The sequence below is a fragment of the Carettochelys insculpta genome, chromosome 1 (assembly GCF_033958435.1).
Source record: "Carettochelys insculpta isolate YL-2023 chromosome 1, ASM3395843v1, whole genome shotgun sequence".
NCBI classification, from domain to species: domain Eukaryota; kingdom Metazoa; phylum Chordata; order Testudines; family Carettochelyidae; genus Carettochelys; species Carettochelys insculpta.
The window spans coordinates 149565149-149586343 of NC_134137.1; the positions used below are offsets into that span (position 1 = coordinate 149565149).

General features: G+C 42.7%; 1 protein-coding gene across 5 annotated transcripts in view; it reads left to right on the top strand.

Moving 5' to 3' along the window:
• BMX (BMX non-receptor tyrosine kinase) overlaps positions 1 to 21195 on the top strand; it is a 66308-nt gene that overhangs the window by 20528 nt on the left and 24585 nt on the right. For 2 of the 5 annotated variants that reach the window (XM_074993431.1, XM_074993466.1), the window contains exons 1-7: positions 4163 to 4282; positions 4931 to 5077; positions 7031 to 7135; positions 8668 to 8749; positions 11490 to 11609; positions 13980 to 14041; positions 19426 to 19610. In XM_074993431.1, coding sequence (XP_074849532.1) covers positions 4940 to 5077; positions 7031 to 7135; positions 8668 to 8749; positions 11490 to 11609; positions 13980 to 14041; positions 19426 to 19610 — 692 coding nt within the window. In that variant the 5' untranslated portion in view covers positions 4163 to 4282; positions 4931 to 4939. Of the gene's footprint in view, positions 1 to 4152; positions 4283 to 4930; positions 5078 to 7030; positions 7136 to 8667; positions 8750 to 11489; positions 11610 to 13979; positions 14042 to 19425; positions 19611 to 21195 lie in introns of those variants that run through there. The other 3 variants (XM_074993441.1, XM_074993448.1, XM_074993458.1) reach the window with 3 other exon arrangements.

Genomic DNA, 21195 nt, shown 5'->3' on the forward strand with positions numbered 1-21195 from the left:
CGAAGTGGGTCTTTGCCCACAAAAGCTTATGCTCATATATTTCTGTTAGTCTATAAGGTGCCACAGGACCCCTCGTCGCTTTTGCAGATCCAAAGTAACACGGCTGCCCCTCTGATACTAATAATTTTTGTTACCCTCAGCTAAAACCACTCCAATGCATCCACATGCTTTCTATATTGGGGGGCCCAGAATTGGACACACTACTCCAGATTGGCCTCACCAGTGCTGAGTAGAGGGGAATAATAACTTCTCTAGATCTGCTGGAAATGCTTCTCTTAATGCACCCCAATACGCCGTTAGCCTTTTTGGCTACAAGAGCACATTGTTGACTCATATCCAGCCTCTCATCCACTATTATCCCCAGGTCCTTTTCTGCTGCATTACTGCATAGCCAATTAGTCCCCAGCCTGTAACAGTTCTTGGGATTCTTATAGAATCATAGGGCTGGAAGGGACCTCAGGAGGTCATCTAGTCCAGCCCCCTGCTTCAGACAGGATCAACCACAACTAAATCATCCCAGCCAGGACCTTGTCAAGCCAGGACTTAAAAACCTCGAGAGATGGAGAATCCACCACGTTTCTAGGCAGCGCATTCCAGTGCTTCACCACCCTCCTGATGAAGTAGTTTTTTCTAATATCCAACCTACACCTCTCCTTCTTTAACTTCAGGTCATTACTCCTTGTTCTGCCATCTGACACCACTGAGAACAGTTTCTGACCCTCCTCGTTAGAGCTCCCTTCAGGAAGTTGAAGGCTGCTATTAAATCACCCCTAAGTCTTCTCTTCTGTAAACAAAACAAGCCCAAATCCCTCAGCCTATCCTCATAGGTCTTGCGCTCCAGCCCCTCGATCATTTTTGTTGCCCTCCACTGAACCTGCTCCAGCACATCCACATCCTTTTTAGACTGGGGGCCCAAAACTGGACACAATATTCTAGATGTGGCCTCACCAGTGCCGATTAGAGGGGAACAACTACTTCTCTAGATCTGCGCAAAATGCTCTTCCTAATGCACCCTAGTATGCCGTTAGCCTTCTTGGCTACAAGGGCATACTGTTTACTCATATCCAGCCTTTCATCCACCATAACACCTAGGTGCCTTTCTGTCATACTGCTGCTTATCCAGTTGGTCCCCAGCCTATAGCAATGGTTGGGATTCTTCCATCGCAGGTGCAGGACTTTACACTTCTCCTTGTTGAACCGCATCAGATTTCTTTTGGGCTAGTCCTCCAATTTATCCAGGTCACTCTGGATTCTCTCTCTACCCTCCAACGTATCTACCTCTCCCCCTAGTTTTGTGTTGTCCTCAAACTTGGTGAGGGTGCAATCCAGTCCTTCATCCAGATCATTAATAAAGATGTTGAACGACACTGGCCCCAGAACCGAGCTTTGTGGCACTCCACTTTAAACCAACAGCCACCCAGCTATCGAGCCATTGACCACTACCCATTGGGCCCGACAGTCAAGCCAGCTTTCTATCCATCTTATAGTTCAAGGATCCAATCCATATTTCCTTAACTTATGGCCAAGAATGTTGTGGGAGACTGTATCAAAAGCTTTGCTGAAGTCAAGATATATAACATCCACTGAGTTCCCCATGTCCACAGAGCCTGTTACCTCGTTATAGAAGCTAATCAGATTGGTCAGGCAGGACTTGCCCCTGCTGAATCCATGTTGGCTACTTTTGATCGCTTTCCCCTCTTCCAAGTGCTCCAAAATGGATTCCTTGAGGATCCCCTCCATTATTTTCCCAGGGATTGAGGTAAGGCTGACCAGTCTGTAGTTCCCTGAATTGTCCTCCTTTCCTTTTTTAAAGATGGGCACTACATTTGCCTTTTTCCAGTCATCTGGGATCTCGCCCAGTCTCCAAGAGTCTTCAGAGATAATGGCCAAAGTTTCAGCAATGACATCTGCCAATTCCCTCAGTACCCTCGGGTGTATTAAATCAAGACACATGGATTTGTGTACATCTTGTTTTTCTAGCTAGCTCAGAACTTGTTCCTTCCCCACACATGGCTGCCCTCCACCTTCCCATACTTCATTGTCTAGGGCCATGGTGTGGAAGTCAACTTTGTCCGTGAAGACTGAGGCAAAAAAAAGCATTGAGTACTTCAGCTTTTCCTACATCATCTGTCACTAGGTTACCTCTCTCATCCAGTAACAGCCCCACACCTTTTCTGATAACCCGTTTATTGGTAACGTGCCTTCTGTCCCAAGTGCAGGACACTACGTTTCTTTTTGTTGAACCTCATCAAATTTCTTTTTCACCCAATCCTCCAATTTGTCTAGGTGACTCTGGACCCTATCCCTACCTTCCAATATATCTACCTGACCCCCTAGCTTAGTGTCTTCTGCAAATTTGCTGAGGGTGCAATCCATCCCCTTATCCAGGTTATTAATAAAGATGTTGAACAGTACTGGCCCTAGAACTGATCCTTCAGGCACTCCACTTGAAACTGACCACCAACCAGACATTGAGCCATTGACCACTACCCATTGGGCCCGACCGTCAAGCCAGCTTTCTATCCATCTTACAGTCCATGTATCCAATCCATACTTCCTTAACTTATGGGCAAGAATGTTGTGGGAGACTGTATCAAAAGCTTTGCTAAAGTCAAGATATATCACATCCATGTTCACATAGCCAGTTACCGCATCATAGAAGCTAATCAGATTGGTCAGGCACGGCTTGTCCTTGGTGAATCCATGGTCACTACTCTTGATCAATTTCCCCTCTTCCAAGTACTCCAAAATGGATTCCTTGAGGATCCCCTCCATGATTTTTCTGGGGACTTAGCTAAGGCTGACTGGTCTATAGTTCCCTGAATTGTCCTTCTTTCCTTTTTTAAAGATGGGTACTACATTTGCGTTTTTCCACTCATCTGGGATCTTTCCTGATCTCCACGAGTTTTCAAAGATAATGGCCAAAGGCTCTGCAATGACATCTGCCAATTCCCTCAGTACTCTTGAATGCATCAAATCTGGACCCATGGATTTGTGTGCATCTAGCTTTTCACTGTTAAGAGAGATGTTATACCTGAAAGGGAAGATATATAACACTGCCAGCAGATGTGCCAGGTTTTGTTGAGAAACTGTCAACAAAGTGCATTTTCCGTGTAGATGCTCTGTGGTTTTTCAGAACAAAAGCCCAGTTTTGCTGGGAAAAGCCTCTTGTGTAGACGTAGCCATGAACTCTACCATTTCATGATCACTTTCACCTCAGCTGCCTTCCACTTTCAAATTCTCAGTCAGTTCCTCTGTACTCATGAAAATCAAATCAAGAACAGCCTCTCCTCTAGTAGTTTCTCCACCTCTTCAAATAAAAAAAATCTTTTTAATACATTCCAAGAACTTACTGGATAATCTATGCCATGCTGTGTTATTGTTCCAGCAGATGTCTGGGTAGTTGAAGTCCCTCATCACAACCAAGTCCTGTGCTTTGGATAATTTTGTTAGCTGTTTTTACAAAAGCCTCATCCAACTCCTCTTCCTGGTTAGGTGGTCTGTAGCAGACACCTGCAATGAGGCCACCATTGTTTTTATCCTTTTATCCTAACCCAGAGCCTTTAAACAAGTCTGTCTCCTATTTCCATTTCAACGTCAGTCTAAATGAACACATTTTTAATAAAAAATGCAACACCTCTTCCCTTTCTTCCAGGCTTATCCTTCCTGAACAACCTGTACCCTTCTATATCAATATTGCAGTCACATATATTATCCCACCAAGTCTCTGTGATGCCATCTGTATTATTGATGTGTATAGCAATTAGCATTTCAAGTTCTTCCTGCTTATTCTTCATACTTCTCACATTGGTATACAGACATAAAAGCTACTGACTTGATTTCCCCTCTATGTTCTTTCTAATCTTGCCCTTATCCCTGCTATTGCAGCCTATACTGCTCTCACAATCCAGCTTCCAACCCTTTTCATGAGACTAGACAGCAAAAAAGACTAGCTGCTCTTCCTTCATAATGCACTACCATATTGTTACAATACCTCACTTGCAAACACCATGGGGAATTGTTCAGAGGACATAGATCCCCTTAAGTTTAATATGTCAAGGCTAAAAATAGAATGGTGCAAAATACGATAGCATAGAAAACACAGCTAGATGTGTTCCGATGAAGTGAGCGTGATGATAGGCATGCAAATACCTTTTATGTGACAGACACTGCAAGTTTGATAAGGATGTGGTAGGGAATAAGTCAGCAGGACATTTCCCTTTGGAGCACCAAGCAAACAGAAGACAAAGGACACAATTCCCCTTGTAAGTACAACATTCATGTAAGTAACCTTGAACATGAATAGTTTTAAAAACCAAAGAGTCTTGATCCTTTTTTCACTTATTACTGCATAGATAATAAGATTAATCACTGAGAATAATCCTAGAATGACATTTTCACTTTTTGTCATTCCTTTACTTGTATGTTTCTGTTTCATATCATTATGGTTCTTTCAATGCAAAGAGAGAAATTAAAAATTACCGGTCCAGGGCACACTGTGATCATGTATGCTTTTTCTCATCTGTGGATACGAGGAATTATGTGATTACTGCTGTAATGACTTTCTTACTGACTCAGAGGTGATACATTTGTGCTATAGCTGCAGTTTTTTGCCAGGCAATACAAGACTTTAAAGGCAGAAATTCTCAGGCAACAAAAGGGCAGAAAAGGCCTTAGCTGGAGTTATAGCTTTATTTTAAAATTTATTTTTCCTATAACATGTTTATTTTTGTCTGAGTCAAAAAACTAATTACACAGCTGTTTGTAAAACATAAAATATGTTCTTCATATGAGCTTGTTAGAACATGCTATCAATATATCTTAAATTCATTTTATAACATGCTTCACTATCCGTTAGTAAAGGACATAGCTGCTTTTGTTAATCTTTTAACAGCTATTATTATTAAACATGCCTGTTTCCAATTTTCAGGGCAATAAAATGGAGACGGAGTCAATTCTAGAGGAGCTTCTTTTAAAGAAGTCGCAACAGAAGAAAAAAATTTCACCAAATAATTACAAAGAACGACTGTTTGTCCTCACCAAAACAAACCTCTCTTATTATGAATATGATAAAGAAGTGAGAAAGTTTTTCTTTAACTATACCTGTACATCCTTTTTCCTGTATTTTGATTCAGTGTCATATAATGGGAATCGTGATATAATTTGTTCCAAGTGGTATTTGAAAATATTATAGGGGACCAAAATCTGGCCATGATTCAGGAGAGCACTTAACCATGAATTTAGGTCCGTCCTCATTCAGGACAGAACTTGTCCATGCTTAATATTAGTTATATGCTTAAATGTCATCTAAGTGAATGGGACTTAGACCCATCTGTAAAGTCAAGCACATGCTTAAGTACTGCACTGAATTTTTTCATGAGTCAGGGTCTCTGTGGTGAGTTACATATCTGGCATTGGTTTGGAAGTCACTTGCACAGGAGGTAGCTCATCAGGGCCAGGGGAAGGGGGCAGTTGCCCCGGGACCTGGCAATTTAAAAGCCTGGGGGCTCCAGGCTGCTGCTACCACAGCAGTGATGGCCAGAGCCCTGGACCCTTTGACTTGCCACTAGAGCTCCAGGTGATGCTGAGGGCTGGCTGCCTCCTACCCACACTCCTTCCTCCTGAGGCCCCACCCCTTTCAGCTAACCCAGAGCTGAGCTCCCTTAACATTGTCTAGGGCCCAGCAAAGCCTGTTGCTATCCCTGTAGCTCAGTGCACAATAAGACCCATAACTGATGTAAAAGTCTAAAGCCTGATTGTATCTGAAAAATGATTATATATGTCAAGTGGTCAGTACTTTTAGCACAGTGGTCTTCCTTGTTCATTCAGCTGTAGCTCTGAAGTGACTAAAATTCACTGTTATTATTTGCAGTCCAAATAGCACATTTGGACTACTCCTCTGAGTTGTGGCTCATTATGGCTACGTCTACACGTGAAGCCTACATCGAAATAGCTTATTTCGATGTAGTAACGTCTACACGTCCTTCAGGGCTGGCAATATCGATGTTCAACTTCGACATTGCGCGGCACCACATCGAAATAGGCGCTGCGAGGGAACGTCTACATGCCAAAGTAGCACACGTCGAAATAAGGGTGCCAGGCACAGCTGCAGAGAGGGTCACAGGGCGGACTCAACAGCAAGCCGCTCCCTTAAAGGGCCCCTCCTAGACACAGTTGCACTAAACAACACAAAATACACAGAGCCAACAACTGGTTGCAGACCCTGTGCCTGCAGCATGGATCCCCAGCTGCCGCAGCAGCAGCCAGAAGCCCTGGGCTAAGGGCTGCTGCCCACGGTGACTATAGAGCCCTGCAGGGGCTGGAGAGAGAGCGTCTCTCAACCCCTCAGCTGATGGCCGCCATGGCGGACCCCGCTATTTCGAAGTTGCGGGACACGCAACAACTACACGGTCCCTACTTCGACGTTGAACGTCGAAGTAGGGTGCTATTCCTATCCCCTCATGGGGTTAGCGACTTCGACATCTCGCCGCCTAACGTCGAAGTTAACTTCGAAATAGCGCCCGGCGCGTGTAGCCGTGACGGGCGCTATTTCGAAGTTAGTGCCGCTACTTCGAAGTAGCATGCACGTGTAGACACGGCTTATGAGAGCAACAGTGGCAGGGTTGGTGCCAGTAGTTAAACAAAATAATAGTCTGATTTTGTAGATTTCCTTTTTCCATTAGAAACTTTTGCATTTTATTTTCCCCGTCTCTGCTCTTGCATTGTAAAACGAAGGTGCTTAAACCAGATATGGGGTCTATTCTGTAGTCTTTATACCGTGACTTCACAGGGTGTTTTGCCAGTGTCTGTATTGCAGGATAAGAGACAAAGGAGGATTCTCAATGTCTTTCTCAAATAGTTTAACAAAAGCAAAACTACACTGTACCCAGTCTGAAGTGTGCAATTACACTCAGCTTAGATGAAATGTTATTTTATAAAACTTGTCACGCCAATAACTTATTTTTGATTTCGGGGTCAATAGTCTCATGTTTAGAATGAGGAGTAGTTGTGTTTTGGCTTTTATTCCTAGAAAAAAGGAAGTAAAAAAGGATCAATTGACCTAAAGAAAATTCGATGTGTTGAGGCAGTGAATCATGAAGAACAGGCGCCTTTGGAGCGACAATATCCATTTCAGGTGAGATCACAAAATATGAAACTGATCTTTACTGTGGCTACTATTATTTCTATGAAAAATAAGGGGTTGTTAGGCTACTGTTACAAAAACTTAACAGCAGTTTGGAAATGAATCCATGTTACTGTAAACCTGACTCAAAGCCCATCAAAAGCAACGGGAGCCTTTTCATGGAATTGAGATCAGGACCTGTGTGTTTGTGCATTCATGTATTTATAATAGCTCATTTGTTTTGATTCTCTACGCGCACAAGAATGGTGCATTATTTGAATATTATTGCATATGTTTATTTTGTTGTGCAACACAGATCACAATTCATTTCCTCTTTTTAAGCTTTCCTCCCTCCTTTAACTTTAGTAGCAAAAAAGCAGTGCAGAATTTGGGCCATTTGACAGTAAAACTATTGGTAGACAAGTCTAGAAATTCAAAGTTATGGTTCCCTCTAAAATTGTACCTCATCCAAATTGTATATGTTAAACTTTATCAATCTACACAGTCCTACAAAATACTGTATATGTGCATCAGCACTAAGTCATATCTGCTGCAAAAGCTTCAACTTTGAATTAGCTGCCGTGTGTGTTAATTCTCAGGGATAGGTCCATTCCAAGGCCTATGCCAGAGCAGAGAATCCTGGAGGCAGTGAGTCTATGAGAAGAAGAATATACAGCAGTGCAAAGTAGCTGCAACTTTTCTTTGTGTTGAGGGTGGGATTCCTTTGTGTTGTGGGTGGGTCTAACATGGGCAGCAAGTAGCTTGAAATGGATGCGTAGAGTCATAGAATGTGTGTCCTGGGCAGCAGCAGATTTCATTAACTAACTGCCACCAAGCAGTTGCTACCCACGGGAATAACTCCAAAAGAGAGGGCATCAGTGTTAGCACTGTCTAACTTACCTGAGGTTGAATACCTCAAACCCTATTTAAATAGTATTTTTATATTACATTAGTTTGTTACTCTTGTGCGTACCTAATACACTCAAATATGTGGGAGGAAGTGTGCATATGGGGAACAATGAAAGGCACATATTGTACTTAATGAAAATGTAAAAGTGATTGAGTGTAGGTCTTTACTGTTTACCCACCAGTTCCAAAGAGAGTTGTATCACTGGGTGCAGGGCTGGTTCCATTCCATAATGCAAGCTCACATTCATGGGAAATAGGAGTGTAACTAATTAATTCTGGGTCTTCACTGTCCTGGGCTACCTGCCTTTTGGTGTGAACAGGCCTGCGGAGCGTGATCCTTGAGTTCCTAAATTTTTCACTTCTTTGTTTCCATTTCTCTAGATCTTTTAAAAAAAATAACACGAAGCTAATTAACTGTGAAGAAGATATAAAGCACAGGATAATTAGAGTGAGAAGTCCCGGGGCACCTTATAGACTAACAGATATACCAGAGCATAATCTTTCATGGGCAAAGACCCACTTATTCAGATGCATGACGATAATTAGAATGAATAATTATAAATTAGCTAATTAGAATGAATAATAATAATTACTAATTAGATAATTAGAATTAGTGTCTTCTCCTTCTGTTTTAGATTGTATACAAGGATGGACTTCTCTATGTCTATGCAACAAATGAAGAAAGGCGAGATCGGTGGCTGAAAGCTTTACATAAAGGTAACATTTCTTTTCACCATCTTGTGAGCGGACTTTAAAAAAAAACAGGAAGGGGGAGTTTGTGTGTTCAAAAATCAACTGAATAGTTTACTCTAGTTTCTCATTTTAATGAATTGTTTTGGTTAGCCATTTTCAGCCTCAATCTCAATCCATCAGGCAATAAGACTTGAGTGGATAAAGACACTACAAATATTTCAGTGAAAAATGGTGAGGAGGAAAACATTCACAAAATTTCCCTGTTGGCATTCTCCTACCACCTCAAGTCTGTACTTAGTGAAAAGTCCCTCTGGAGAAAGGTGGAGGGGTGGTCGAGCCACATACTACACACTGAAGTATCACCCATGAAAGTCAATAGGTGCCTTTCCATTGATTTTAGGAGACTTTGGATCAGGCCCTGTTTATCCACCTGCCAGTTATCTCTTCGGGGTGGAGTGATTCTGAGCATGTGGCTCTCTCTTTACCTCCATGAAAAATGAAGATATGTAAATTATCTCCGCAACATTGTTGCTGGTGGAGCTGGGCAGACATGAGACCTTTTCCTTTCTTCTTCTCAAAACCAGGGACAAATGTTTTGAATAAGTCTTTTGAAGAAAAATTTAGCATTGAAAACTCCTCTGGAGTGATTAGATAATTATCCCCAGAAGGGATTCAGACTGGCAATGGAGTAGGGAAGAATCACAGGGAACCAGGAGGCAGTTTGGAGGCATAAGGGCTTCCCACTGATGGCTCTGACCTCTGGCAGATTGAGTTTTTGGGAGTGGAATCCTCTGCTCATTTCATCTACCCAATAGAATTAGGTCAAGAAAGCTTCCAGCTTTATCTCTTCATGGATCTTATAGTCCCCTAGTCATCTTTTACCTGATGGGAGAGTGCTCAGACCTTAAGCAAGGAACCCATGATTTGGTTCAATATTCTCAGATGAGCATAGTAATAAAAGTGCTATTCAAAAAAGGTATGTTTTAAAAAGAGTACATGTGAGGAGCATAGCTTAAGTGAAATATTGCTTACATCTTGTGATGTGCATTATAGCAAAAGGATTATAATTTTCTAAGGACATTTTCAAATCAAGTTTAACCATAAAAACAAGTAACAGAATTCTGTGGCTAAGATTTTGAGCAGCGGCTTCTGAATGTGCAGCATTTTTGGAAATGGGCCTAGATTGTCAGGTACCTCAGCATGGATTTAGGATCCTAACTTTAAAAAATCATTGGTAAACTATTAACATACGCTTGTACAATTAAATTTCTTTTGTTATCTTTCAAAAACAAATATAGGTAGAACCCCTCTAGTCCGGCACCCTTGGGACCTGACTTGGTGCTGAACCAGAGAATTTGCCAGATCACAGGAGGTCAAATATTGTAGCTGCATTACCAACACTCCCACTGCTTACTGTGTTCTCAGGAGACATTTAGGGGTAAATTAGAACTAAATAACAGCACAAAATACTGAGAGCTGGACCTGGTGGCTGTAAACAAACCTTATTGGACTGTGGGAAGCTTGGCCACACCCATGATAAATGGACCTCCAGCTAACTCAAATCATGCCAGACCAGGAATGTTACCATACTGGACAGTGCTCGGTCAGAGAGGCTCAACCTGAATTTAAAAAACTCCTGTGTCAATATTGTCAGTCATACTGTTTGGGGCCAGTCCTGTGAAGTACTAGAGTATTTTTATATACAAGTACCAACTGTTTATTTGAGAGACCTGTGGAATAGAAGGTGTTACATTTGAACTGGGCATTCCTTTAACAGGTCAGTTTTGTGCTGGAATTTTTCGTTTGGTATACTGAACATCTATAGTTGTATAAGTTTATTTCTATAATCTGTATTAATTTGATAGAATGAGAAACGAAATCACTCTTTATACTTTTGACACTGTGACAGACCCCTACCTGGAAGCTGCAGGAACCTTCTGGAAGGGAGGTATACCGGATGGTGGGCTAATGCCTTTTTGTTTCCGGATTGAGCCCCGTTAGGACAGGCAGCTGGGGCCTTATTAGGAATCAGCACTCATTGGTCAGCTGAGACCTTGCACTCCCGATAAAAGGCTCCCCATCTGATAGCGGGGGGTAAGTTTTTGAAGGCACATCAGAGGAGCAGAGCGAGAACAGAGAGGAGCAGAGCAGAGTGAGTGAGTGAGTGAGCGAGAAGGTACCACGGGGAAGCGGTGGGCGAAGTGGCCCAGGGTGAGGTTGCTACTTTGGGGCAGGAGTGAAGGCCTTGCCAGTTGCCTCTTGTCCCCTTAGGGACCCTGGGCTGGTGTCCAGGGTAGAGGGTGAGTCTGGACTCCCCCCACCCTTCCCCACAGGGATTACTCCACTGGAGCAGGCACAGGCCTGCAAGGGGACTGGCTTTATCCTCCCCATTCTGGACTTGCCTGTGATGAGGATGGCTCGCTAAGCGGAGACTCCTGCCTCTGGACAGGCCTGGGCAGATAAGAGGTCTCTGTGAGTCTCTGAGGCACAACAGACAAACCGCCAGGAAGTGCAGGGACCCACGGGGGCTGACAAGGGACTTTGTCACAAAACATAAAATAGTATATTAGATTTTTCAGCATTTATTTTTGAATAGGCTTCAGGACAGTCTAGCAAAGTCTTTAAGTCTTTATAAGATGTGTATCTCCCCCCATGATCCTGATTCATGCTGAATTCTTTCAGTATATCTGTCTGGTTTACTTACTGCAAACAGTATACTAGCATACCATTTAAAGTTTTTTTCTTCCCCTCCTGTGATCTCTAGAAATTAAAGACAATCCTGGCTTGCTAAATAAGTATCACAAAGAATTCTTTGTCAGTGGAAAGTTCCTCTGCTGCAACCAGACGTGTAAAACCGCTCCTGGATGTGCCATTTGGGAAAAATGTAATGAGCCATTTTGTTTTATGTGCTTTTTGATATGTTGTTAGTCTTAATTATTCTTTTCACAAGACAGTAAACTCTTTCATATCCACCAGCCCAGGACTGGGAGGCTGCCGGATATTCAAATATTCTGGATACTAGAGAGGTTAACCTAGCAATGCATAACACTAAAAAAACCAAGGTTACACATTAAAAAACAAACAAAAATGTATGCAGAACACTTTATTTACCAACAACAGTAGTATCGTACGCTGTAAACTTTTAAGCTGCATCTACAAGGCCCCTCCATTTTGGAAGGGGCATGCAAATGAGCAAGAATGGAAATGCAAATGAGGCACAGATTTAAATACCTTGCACCTCATTTGTATATTCCCGTGTGATCTGGCTTCCTGAAGAGCCATTTCCGGAAGCCAAAGCAGCTGTGTGGATGGCGTTCCTTTGAAGGGAAATCCCCCTTTTGAAAGCACCGTTCTTCCTAAAACAAAATAGGAAGAAGGGTGCTTGCAAAACGAAGGTTTCCTTTGGAAGGAACCCCATCCACACAGCTGCTTTGGCTTCCGGAAGTGGCTGTTCTGGAAGCCAGATGACAAGGGAAATATGCAAATGAGGTGTACAATATTTAAATCTGTGCCACAGTTGCAATAATGATCTTGCTCATTTGCATCCCTCTTCCAAAAGGCAGGGGCCATGTAGATGCAGCTATACTGTATTTGCTGTGTTTATTTGTATTTACTTTCTCTATACTGTACTTATGGAAGACATAGCTAAAATTTACTTACGGTTAAAATGCTGGTTATTTGACAGTTCTGGATAATAGAACGCCAGATATGAAAGAGTTTACTGTATTGCTAAATCTATGAGAATAATTGTAGTCCATGGTGGGCAATATAAAAATCTGGTCATTTTTTTCCCCTTAATATGTTATTAACTTCTTTTAACAACAATACCAATTGTAGTTTGATAATATGGCAGGGGAAATTACATAGCATGTGAAACACCTGTGCTGACATCATAAAATTTTATACTATACCTCAAAAAAATCCTTTTTCACTTCTTTGAGTCAGTATGCTGAGTTGCTGTTGCTGTTGTTATGGAACTCGGAGGAAAAAAAATCAGAATTCATCTTTCTGGCTCAGTCCTTAGAGACAAATTACCTACTAAAAATAATAGCACCACACCATCATTTGTGGGAGTCAGCCTTAACAAATTCAACTTCATTATTAATCCAAAAGAAAAGTGAATTTTCTCATTATATCCATATGAGTGGTGGCTGATTTTCGAAACAATGCAATATTGTCTCCCCACCAGCCCGTTTCGAGTACTCTATGAAATCTGCATTTGTAATAAGTAAGATTGTACTACACAGAGGGGGAATCAAGAGAATAGCTGAAAAATCATTTTAACTTTATAAACTGTACTGTGCTGGGGATCAAGTTTAGTTATGGAAAATTGTCAGTTGGATTAATGCACAAAACAGGCAGCTCAAGGGAGGAGTTGTTTCAAATAATATGTAGTCCAGAGCTTCATAAAGCATTTGTGCAATTCCCTGCTGAGCACCACTGGAAAACAAACACGTAGGACAAAAATGGATACATAAAGCTAAACAAAAGTGGCATTCCCAACTGTCTAGTGATGGAGTATCTGAGATGTAGACTCCTGCAGTATGTTGGAGCAAGGTATTTACGGAATGAAGGAGAATTTTTGAACATATTTGATTATTTTTCTTTAAATATTCATTTTCAAATTTGACTGCATGATTTAATTTTCACCTAGATATCATATGTATGGACACTGTGAAGGAGCACTAAACAATGCCCTACTATTTTAAAGAGTTGCCAGGTGTTGGTTTTTGGTTTTTTTAAAATTTGAATGGCCTTATGTGACTTCCAAACCAAATATGATATATGCAAATAGTGTTATAAAGCCCAAATGCCATCTTAAATAATTGTTTGGTTGCCATCAAACTGCCACATATGGTAGTATGTAGAAAAATAAAACCTTCCAGAAAGTAGGCTTACCGCGTATCAAGCACTGTTTCTTTCTGAAATACTGCAAAATGCGAGAGGATGTTGTGTCTACTCTAAATTTGCTTCCAAAATGTCCTATTTTTGATAACCCAGTTCTGCTGGTGATAGCAAAAGGGTTGTGAGAGGGCTGCAGAGGAAAACTTCCATGCAACCTCCAACATATTAACTATCATGCCACCTACAATAGTTAACCCAATATGAAGGTAAAATGTTGGTGGTCACCAGTTCTGAGTCTGCTCCAGTACTCCTACCACCACTGCCACCAGTGGAAAAGCCTATTGTACCCAAGGGCTTGGAGTCATGCATTAAATTTCTTGTGTTATTTTTACTTTCTGCCCAATTATAGATATGAGTCTGCAAAGCACAAACAGCGCTGTGAAACCACTGCCTCCTGTCCCTGGTAAACCAGTAAGTGGCAAGCTTTTAGTATCAGCCTATAATGAACTACCTATGGTGGGGGGCAAATCGAATCCCTAGAATCCACCACAAACAGGTGATGAAAAGACCCACTGAGGTAGGGCTGGGGAACCTTCTCCCTCAAACAACTGTTCAACGGAGGCTACTCTAATTTAATCACCGAGTCCCATCAATGTCATTAGTAGCACAGCCTGGGGAAGGACAGGAGGGTGCACTTAGCAGTCCTTCAGTCCTACCCTTTCTTCACTTGTCCACCACTCTGCCCACACTCCCCTCTGGGCTGTTGAGTGCGAGTCCCTGCCAAGCTGGGAAAGTCACAGACAGTTTTGAGGCATTGTAGTGTGCTGCAGCCAGTTTGGGTCATAGCAAACCTCTGCTTTTTGGGAAGTTCTTTGAACAGATTTACCTCTGTGTGCCCATTTCCACTGAAGTCCATGGGAGTTTTGCCACAGGCTTCAGTCAGAGGTCTGGGCCCCAAACTACGTATCTAGAGCCCAAATTCTCCCCACTCCCACAGGTGCAGAGGGCATCCTTTCGAGCATGACTGCTGCAGTTCCCCTGTACTGGGGAAAGGGCAGGACTACATGTGTCTATACAGGAAGTGAGCAACCTCTGCCAGCCAGAGTCCTGCTCCTGTTATAGTCATGTATAGAGGCATATTGGAGGGAAGGGTCAAGATGGGGCTGGCGAATCTGTTACTACACTGATTCTCTGGTCCTTTCCTCCCTGTAGAGCACAAGATTTATGCGGGTCACGTCAGCACCTAGGCCCAGGTGGTGACTGCAGTTCAGCTTCCTTGTTGTTCTGTAGCCAGGGATTGGGGTTGTCTCCAGCAAATGCTTCCATGTCCAGACAGGTCACTCAGGCTTGGAAATGAAGAGAGGGCTTGGGACTAAGAGCTCAATTATATGCCGTGCATCTAAGTGACAAGTATCAGAGAGGTAGCCATATTAGTCTGTAGCTTCGAGAACAACAAGAAGTCTTGGGCACCTTATAGACGAGCAGATATTTTGGACCATAAGCTTTAGCGGGCAAAGGTTCGCTTCGTAAGATGCACGTCTCATTCATGTCTCATGCATCTGACGAAGCGGGTCTTTGCCCATGAAAGCTTATGCTCCAAAATATCTGTTAGTCTATAAGGTGTCACAAGACTTCTTGTTATCTAAGAAGTGACTAACAGTATTGCCAATGCCAAGGAGTCCTAATTCTTTGTTCAGCCCTCCACACCTCATGTGTACATGTACCCAAGGGCACACAGAGCTCTTCCAGAGGGTAAATTAATTCAGTGTTTCTCAACCTTTATGAATAAAAAAATTGGACTTATTTTATGTTCATCTAATTTTTATTTATTTATTCTTTTTGCACAATTTTAAGTATGACGGCAAGTTTATTGCCTATTGGCAATTTCTTCCAACCAGCCAGTTATGGTTAAGTTGTTTAAACAAATGTATTGCAATAGTGGAAAAAATGTGTCTGAAAATTGTATTTACTAGGGGGTACTTGTAATTGTTTTTTCCAGAAAAGGGGTACTGTATAAAAATGGTTGAGAAACACTGCTCTAAGGTACACCCAGGTCACAATTCACAGCTTTTTTTTTTTTTTTTTTTTTTTTTTTTTCAAAAATGAGCTCTAAAAGCTTTTTTGAAAATGAAAAGTGAGCTTCTCACATGATCCCTTGATTCCAGTAGCAGGGGATTTTAGAAACATACCAAATGTCTCAAGGCTCATGATAAAAATCATAAGAACTGGCAGTGCTGGATTAAGTATTTTCATGTGCGTAGGAATGTGGAAAGCTTATATAGCTGACCAAGTGGACTTTGGATGCTTCTTCTGATAGCAATTTTGTGAATAGTGAGACTGTTAATAAACAAGTTTCAAATGTCATGGGCCATCCTCCCTGTCTTCCGTTGAAGGGTTTTGTTTATCTAAAGAGATTATCAGTGATGCAAATCAGCCACTGGACAGGCTGACTCATATTAGGACTTTCCAGCTCATTTTAATTATTTCTGAGCTCCATGTCAGCCACTCAGGTCTGTCCTTTTCCCTTCCTTCTCTTTGCGCCAAAGGAGAAGTCTGCCTCCACATAATGCTCCCAGGCCTTGCCAACTCTGTGACAGGAGAGCCTGTGATGAAAGCCCCAAAACACATCTCAGGTTCAGCAGGACCTTCATATTTCCAGAAGCAGAGGAAAGAGTCATTAGCAAACTGCAGTCCCCTGCCAAAGGTTACCCAAGCAAATGATAGTTGTACATGTCTCTTCATGTGCCTCTTTTTCCCAGAATATCAGCTAGAACGTGTTATTGTCATGGAATGGTTAATATATAATAATGGACAGAGGCAGTTATATCAATCTCTCCTCTCACTAGAAACCTGAAGATCAAGTTCTGTAGGTTGAACCTCTTTAGACTGGCATTTTCTCATCCAGCAACATCCTTAATACAACATGACTTTAGTTAGCCGGATGACCGCTCATCATGAGAGTGACTAAGTTTCCTGTGGTCCCATAAAGTTTGTTTACAGCCACCAGTCCTGGCTCTCTGCATTCTGTGCTATTATTTAGCTCTAATTTACCCCTAAATGTTTTCTAAGAACCCAGTAAGCAGTGGAAGCATTGATGATAATGCTGCTAGACAATATTAACCTCCTATGGTTTGGCAAGTTCTCTCATTCAACGCTGGTCAGGTCCCCAGGGTGCCGGACTAGAGAGATTCACCCCGTCCTGCCTCGTTTTAACGTGAACACCAATGGCCTTTAAAGTGCTACATGACTGCTGTTTTGTTTACTTATGGAGTGGGTCATGTAATAACTTACGTAGTGCCTAGTCCTACAGGCCACCATGTTCACAAATCCCTTTTAAGTCAAGGGGGAGTCACATGCAGGTGGCTTGCCAGGTCCAGTCCATAGTGCCAGTGCTTCATGTGTGCTCTGTCTGGCTCTTGCACTTCCCAGATGGGAGGGGGTTGGCTCTCAAGCTACATGTGCACTACGACCTGGGGAGGCGATTCCCCCCCCCTTGTGTGCATGAACTCACGCTAACAGTCATTGAGCTAGTGTATAGCCACTTGGGGTTGGAAGATGAGCAGCAGCAGCAAAGGCACAGCTTGGGGATGCTGAGCACAAACTCACCTCAGACCTGCTTAGCCGTGCGCCGCAGCCCATGCTGCCACTGCCGTCTTCCCTCACACTAACTCAGTGAGCGCTAGAGCAAGTAAGTGTCACCCAGGAGGGCGTTACGCCCTCAACTGTTAGTGTAGACAGAGCCTCAGTGGCACTGTGTTAAACCAGGAACCCCATGAGAGCCAATGCAGCTACCCTGGCAATGAGCCACTGTGAGATCAGCTTCAGCTCCGGGATGTTTGCGGGCGGAGGGGAGCGGTTACCTGAGGTCCATCAGGTCAGTCATTTTTTGATTTTTTTGGTTATGAAGTGTATCAAATAAAGAAGTCAAAATACACATTTCCTGCTCTGTTTTGAAACTTGTTTTAAAAGGATATAATATGCCTGAAGGCGCTTGGCACTTCCCCTGACTTTGCTAGCCCTGTGCACTTCATACTTTCAATGGTAAAAAATATACAAATGGATTAAAATGGGACCACTTCTTCCTATTGTTACCTTTCTTAACTATTTATCATTTCTTTGCCAACCTTCTTCAGGCCCCGAGGCCAGTAAACCTCAGTACTTCAGTATTTCAAAGTTTATGCTTTATAAACACGCATACTGTGCTCCTGTCCTAGTCCTGGACCCACTGAAGTCAGTAGAAGTATTCCCATTGACTTTAACTAGTGTAGGGTCAAACTCCAGGTGCTGACTGGTATTATGATTTATGTTACAATAGACTGTTCAAGTTTACAAGCTTGTTTCATTAATTGCTGAAAGTAATACGCCAGATTAGTATTAAATAGGAGGGGTAATAATCACAAAAATTCTACCTAAAGTTCTTATTTATTAGCTGATGAGCTTTTATGGGAAAGACCCATTTCTTCGTATCTGGGTAGTTCTCCAGATCTGAAGAAGTAGGTCTTTCCCACAAAAGCTCATCACCTAATACATAAAATTGTTACTCTTTAATATGCTATAGGACTGTGTGTTTGTTTTGTGAAGATACATGCTAACACAGCTCCCTCTCTGTGACTATTGGATCTGTCAGAGTTCCCCTGGCCCAGGCGGGTACCCAGGGCTGGAGCTGCTAGAGTTCCCCCATGCTCTGGCCAGCTCCCTGGCCCCAGAGCTACTGGAGTTTGCTGGCCCTAGCTGGCTTCCCAGTGCCAGAGCTGCTGGTGTTCCCCCAGCCTCGGCTGGGGATACTGTGGCTTTGTCTCTCCCCAGCTGCCAGTGCCTCCCCTGAGGCCCCACCTGTGCCTATCCAGTTGCTTTCTGTTAACCAGCATATTTGACTATTCAGCAAACTGCCGACCCTGGGGTTGCCAGATACAGAAGAGCTTACTGTACTGTGTTCAGAAGAGGAAATAACAGACATCACATGTTTTTATAAAATTCAAAGTGCTTTTGTTTAATATTACAGCAGAGTCTTTTGGAACAGTCTGCTATGAGCACACTTACCTACAGCAGGCTCAAAATGCATACTTCAAGTATGTCGTCACTGCAAAACAAGATGTGTTTTTTAATTTGGTTAACATTTTTGAGTTCATCCCCAGGGTAACCTATGGGCTTGAGCTGCTAACCCAAGTCAAATGCCAGTTTTCCTTGTCTCTTTTAACCCAAGTTAATTAATCTAAGTTAGGAACACACCTTTCTTGCATTTAGGTATACCCCAGGTGTAAGTATCAGTTAATCCTGTAACTATTTCCAGTTATGTATATTCATCATCTTTGCTGAGCCACCTGCAACGTTTTTGCAGGTTTGAGCTCATGGTGAGCTCACAAATTGTTAGCTTCAGCTGAGAATGTCCTTACCACTTCTAGAGTAATTTCAACCCACTGAGCTTAATTCTGTTTTTAGCCACAGTACAAAACCTTGCTCCATGGGTCTTGCAACATAAGGTCTGTTGTCATGGCTGCTAATTTTACAGAGTACATAACACCACATACATTACAGCAGGACCAAGTCTTGAATATTATTGTAACAGAGTTTGGTTTGTATTTCATTATTTATGTTGGCTACAGCTGTTGGGATGTATTTCAAAACTGATAAAAGCAAAAATACTTCACCACACCATGCGTTTCTAGTTAGCTTGTGCTAACTAGGTCCAGTCCATAGTGCCCATGCTTCATGTGTGCTCTGTCTGGCTCTTGCACTTCCCAGACAGGAGGGAAGAGTCACAGAGCTCCCAGCAGATGCAAACTACAATATAAATGCTAAAAATGATTTTTCTACTCCAATGCACTTCATTATAATTTTATTTCTTCTGTCTTCAGAAGCTGAAGCGTGGCACTCTGCCTTCAGTTCCAGCAGGTGGTACCAAATCACTGCTGAAGATCACTGTGGCAGAGTATGACTACGAACCCAAAGGAAATGCTGATATCCAGCTTGTGAGGAACAGCAAGTACTATGTTCTGAAAGAAGAGGACCCTGACTGGTGGCATGTAAGGGACCTGCAAGGGTAAGTTTAGTTTACACAGTCCACAGAGTGTATCTGTAAAAGTAACAACCCTCCTTCCACATCCCATCTATTCTTAAACAACATTGCTGGTGCATTCCAGAATCCAATTAAGAACTACCTTGGTGGCTTTTTAGACTTGCTCCAGCTGATCTCATGAGCTCTTATTTTCTCTACACTCTTGCATTCTTTCTCCTCTTACCTGGCTCCTAATTCCTCCTTGACCCTTGGACATAGGCTTCTACAGATGACACAATAGAGCATCTGTCTGACACACGTGTTTAATGTGTTGGCATGGCATTCAGAGGAAAGTCAAGCCTACTCAGGATTTATCATTTGCTCACAAAAAGTGCACTACAGTACTTGAAATCCATATAACAGTATGTACAGAGAACAGGGTTTGCATTCCTTAAAGCTGTTCAAAAATCTCTCCTGCCCCATCTTTCCTTCCATTTCACCTACTTCCATGTGAAATAACTAGCATTTCAGCCACCAGGTCAGGTATAAGTCACAATAACCACGGAGTAGACCATTATCTGAGCAGTCTGTAGTAGTTTTTTTTTTTTTGATATGTACCTGCAATAGCTGTGGCAGCTTTAGAGCCAGAAACTACTAGAAAAGAAGTACTTTTTTTGCCTTGGAGTGTCTACATGGGGGTTTGCGGTGGGTGTGTGCGTTTGTCTGAAGCTTTTTGTTGCACACCAAGTAACTTGCAGGATACCAATAACACCAACAGTGTGCAAATGCAGAACAGACTCTCCTGTGTTGAGTTCACATTGTGTGAACGCAGGTGGCAGTTTGCTGAGAACTGAAGGCACAGCATTCTCCAGCGGTACTCCATGGCATGACTTTCCAAGGGAGGTGTCTTTGCTGTGCTGTTGAGCACCAGTGTGAATCCAGGAATTGCTTTCACTGCAAATTGTGGAAAGCCAGGCAGGTTCAATTTTATTTGGAAAAATCATGTTTCCACCATCTCTGCCCCATACTTCCATTCCGGGGGGCTTGCACCATTTCCAAAATACCGTCATCCAGCATGGATTCCACAATGCTCCACATCACTGTGGGGGCAGGCATGAGGATGCAAAGGCTGGCTGAGCTACATTACAGTATTCAGAGCTTGATGAACACCCAAGGTACTACCCAAGCTGATGAGCTGGGAGCAGGAGAATATCCTGCAGCAATAGCTCCTGCAGCAGCAGGGGCACACTCTACAGAGGTGGCCGCAGGAGAAGGTAGAAGAGCAGGAGGACACAGTTCTGGGCTCAGGAAACCAGCATTGATTGTGAGAAGATTGTTCTGCAGGGCTAGGATGAGCAGCTGTGGCCATAGAACTTTGGGATGGAGAACCTTTATGGGAAGCTGCACAGAATTGACCCTGGAGCTGCAGCAGCAGCAGCATGCCAACATGGGGTGTCCCACATTGGTGGAGAAGTAGGTCACCATTGTTTTCTGGAAGCTGGCCACCCCAGAGTGTCACCATTTAGTAGCCAACCAGTTCAGTGCAGAGAGATCACTGTTGAGACCATTCTTTGCTATCTAACTAGGCCATGAAGTTGGATAATTCTCAGTATGGTTTTGCATGTGTGCC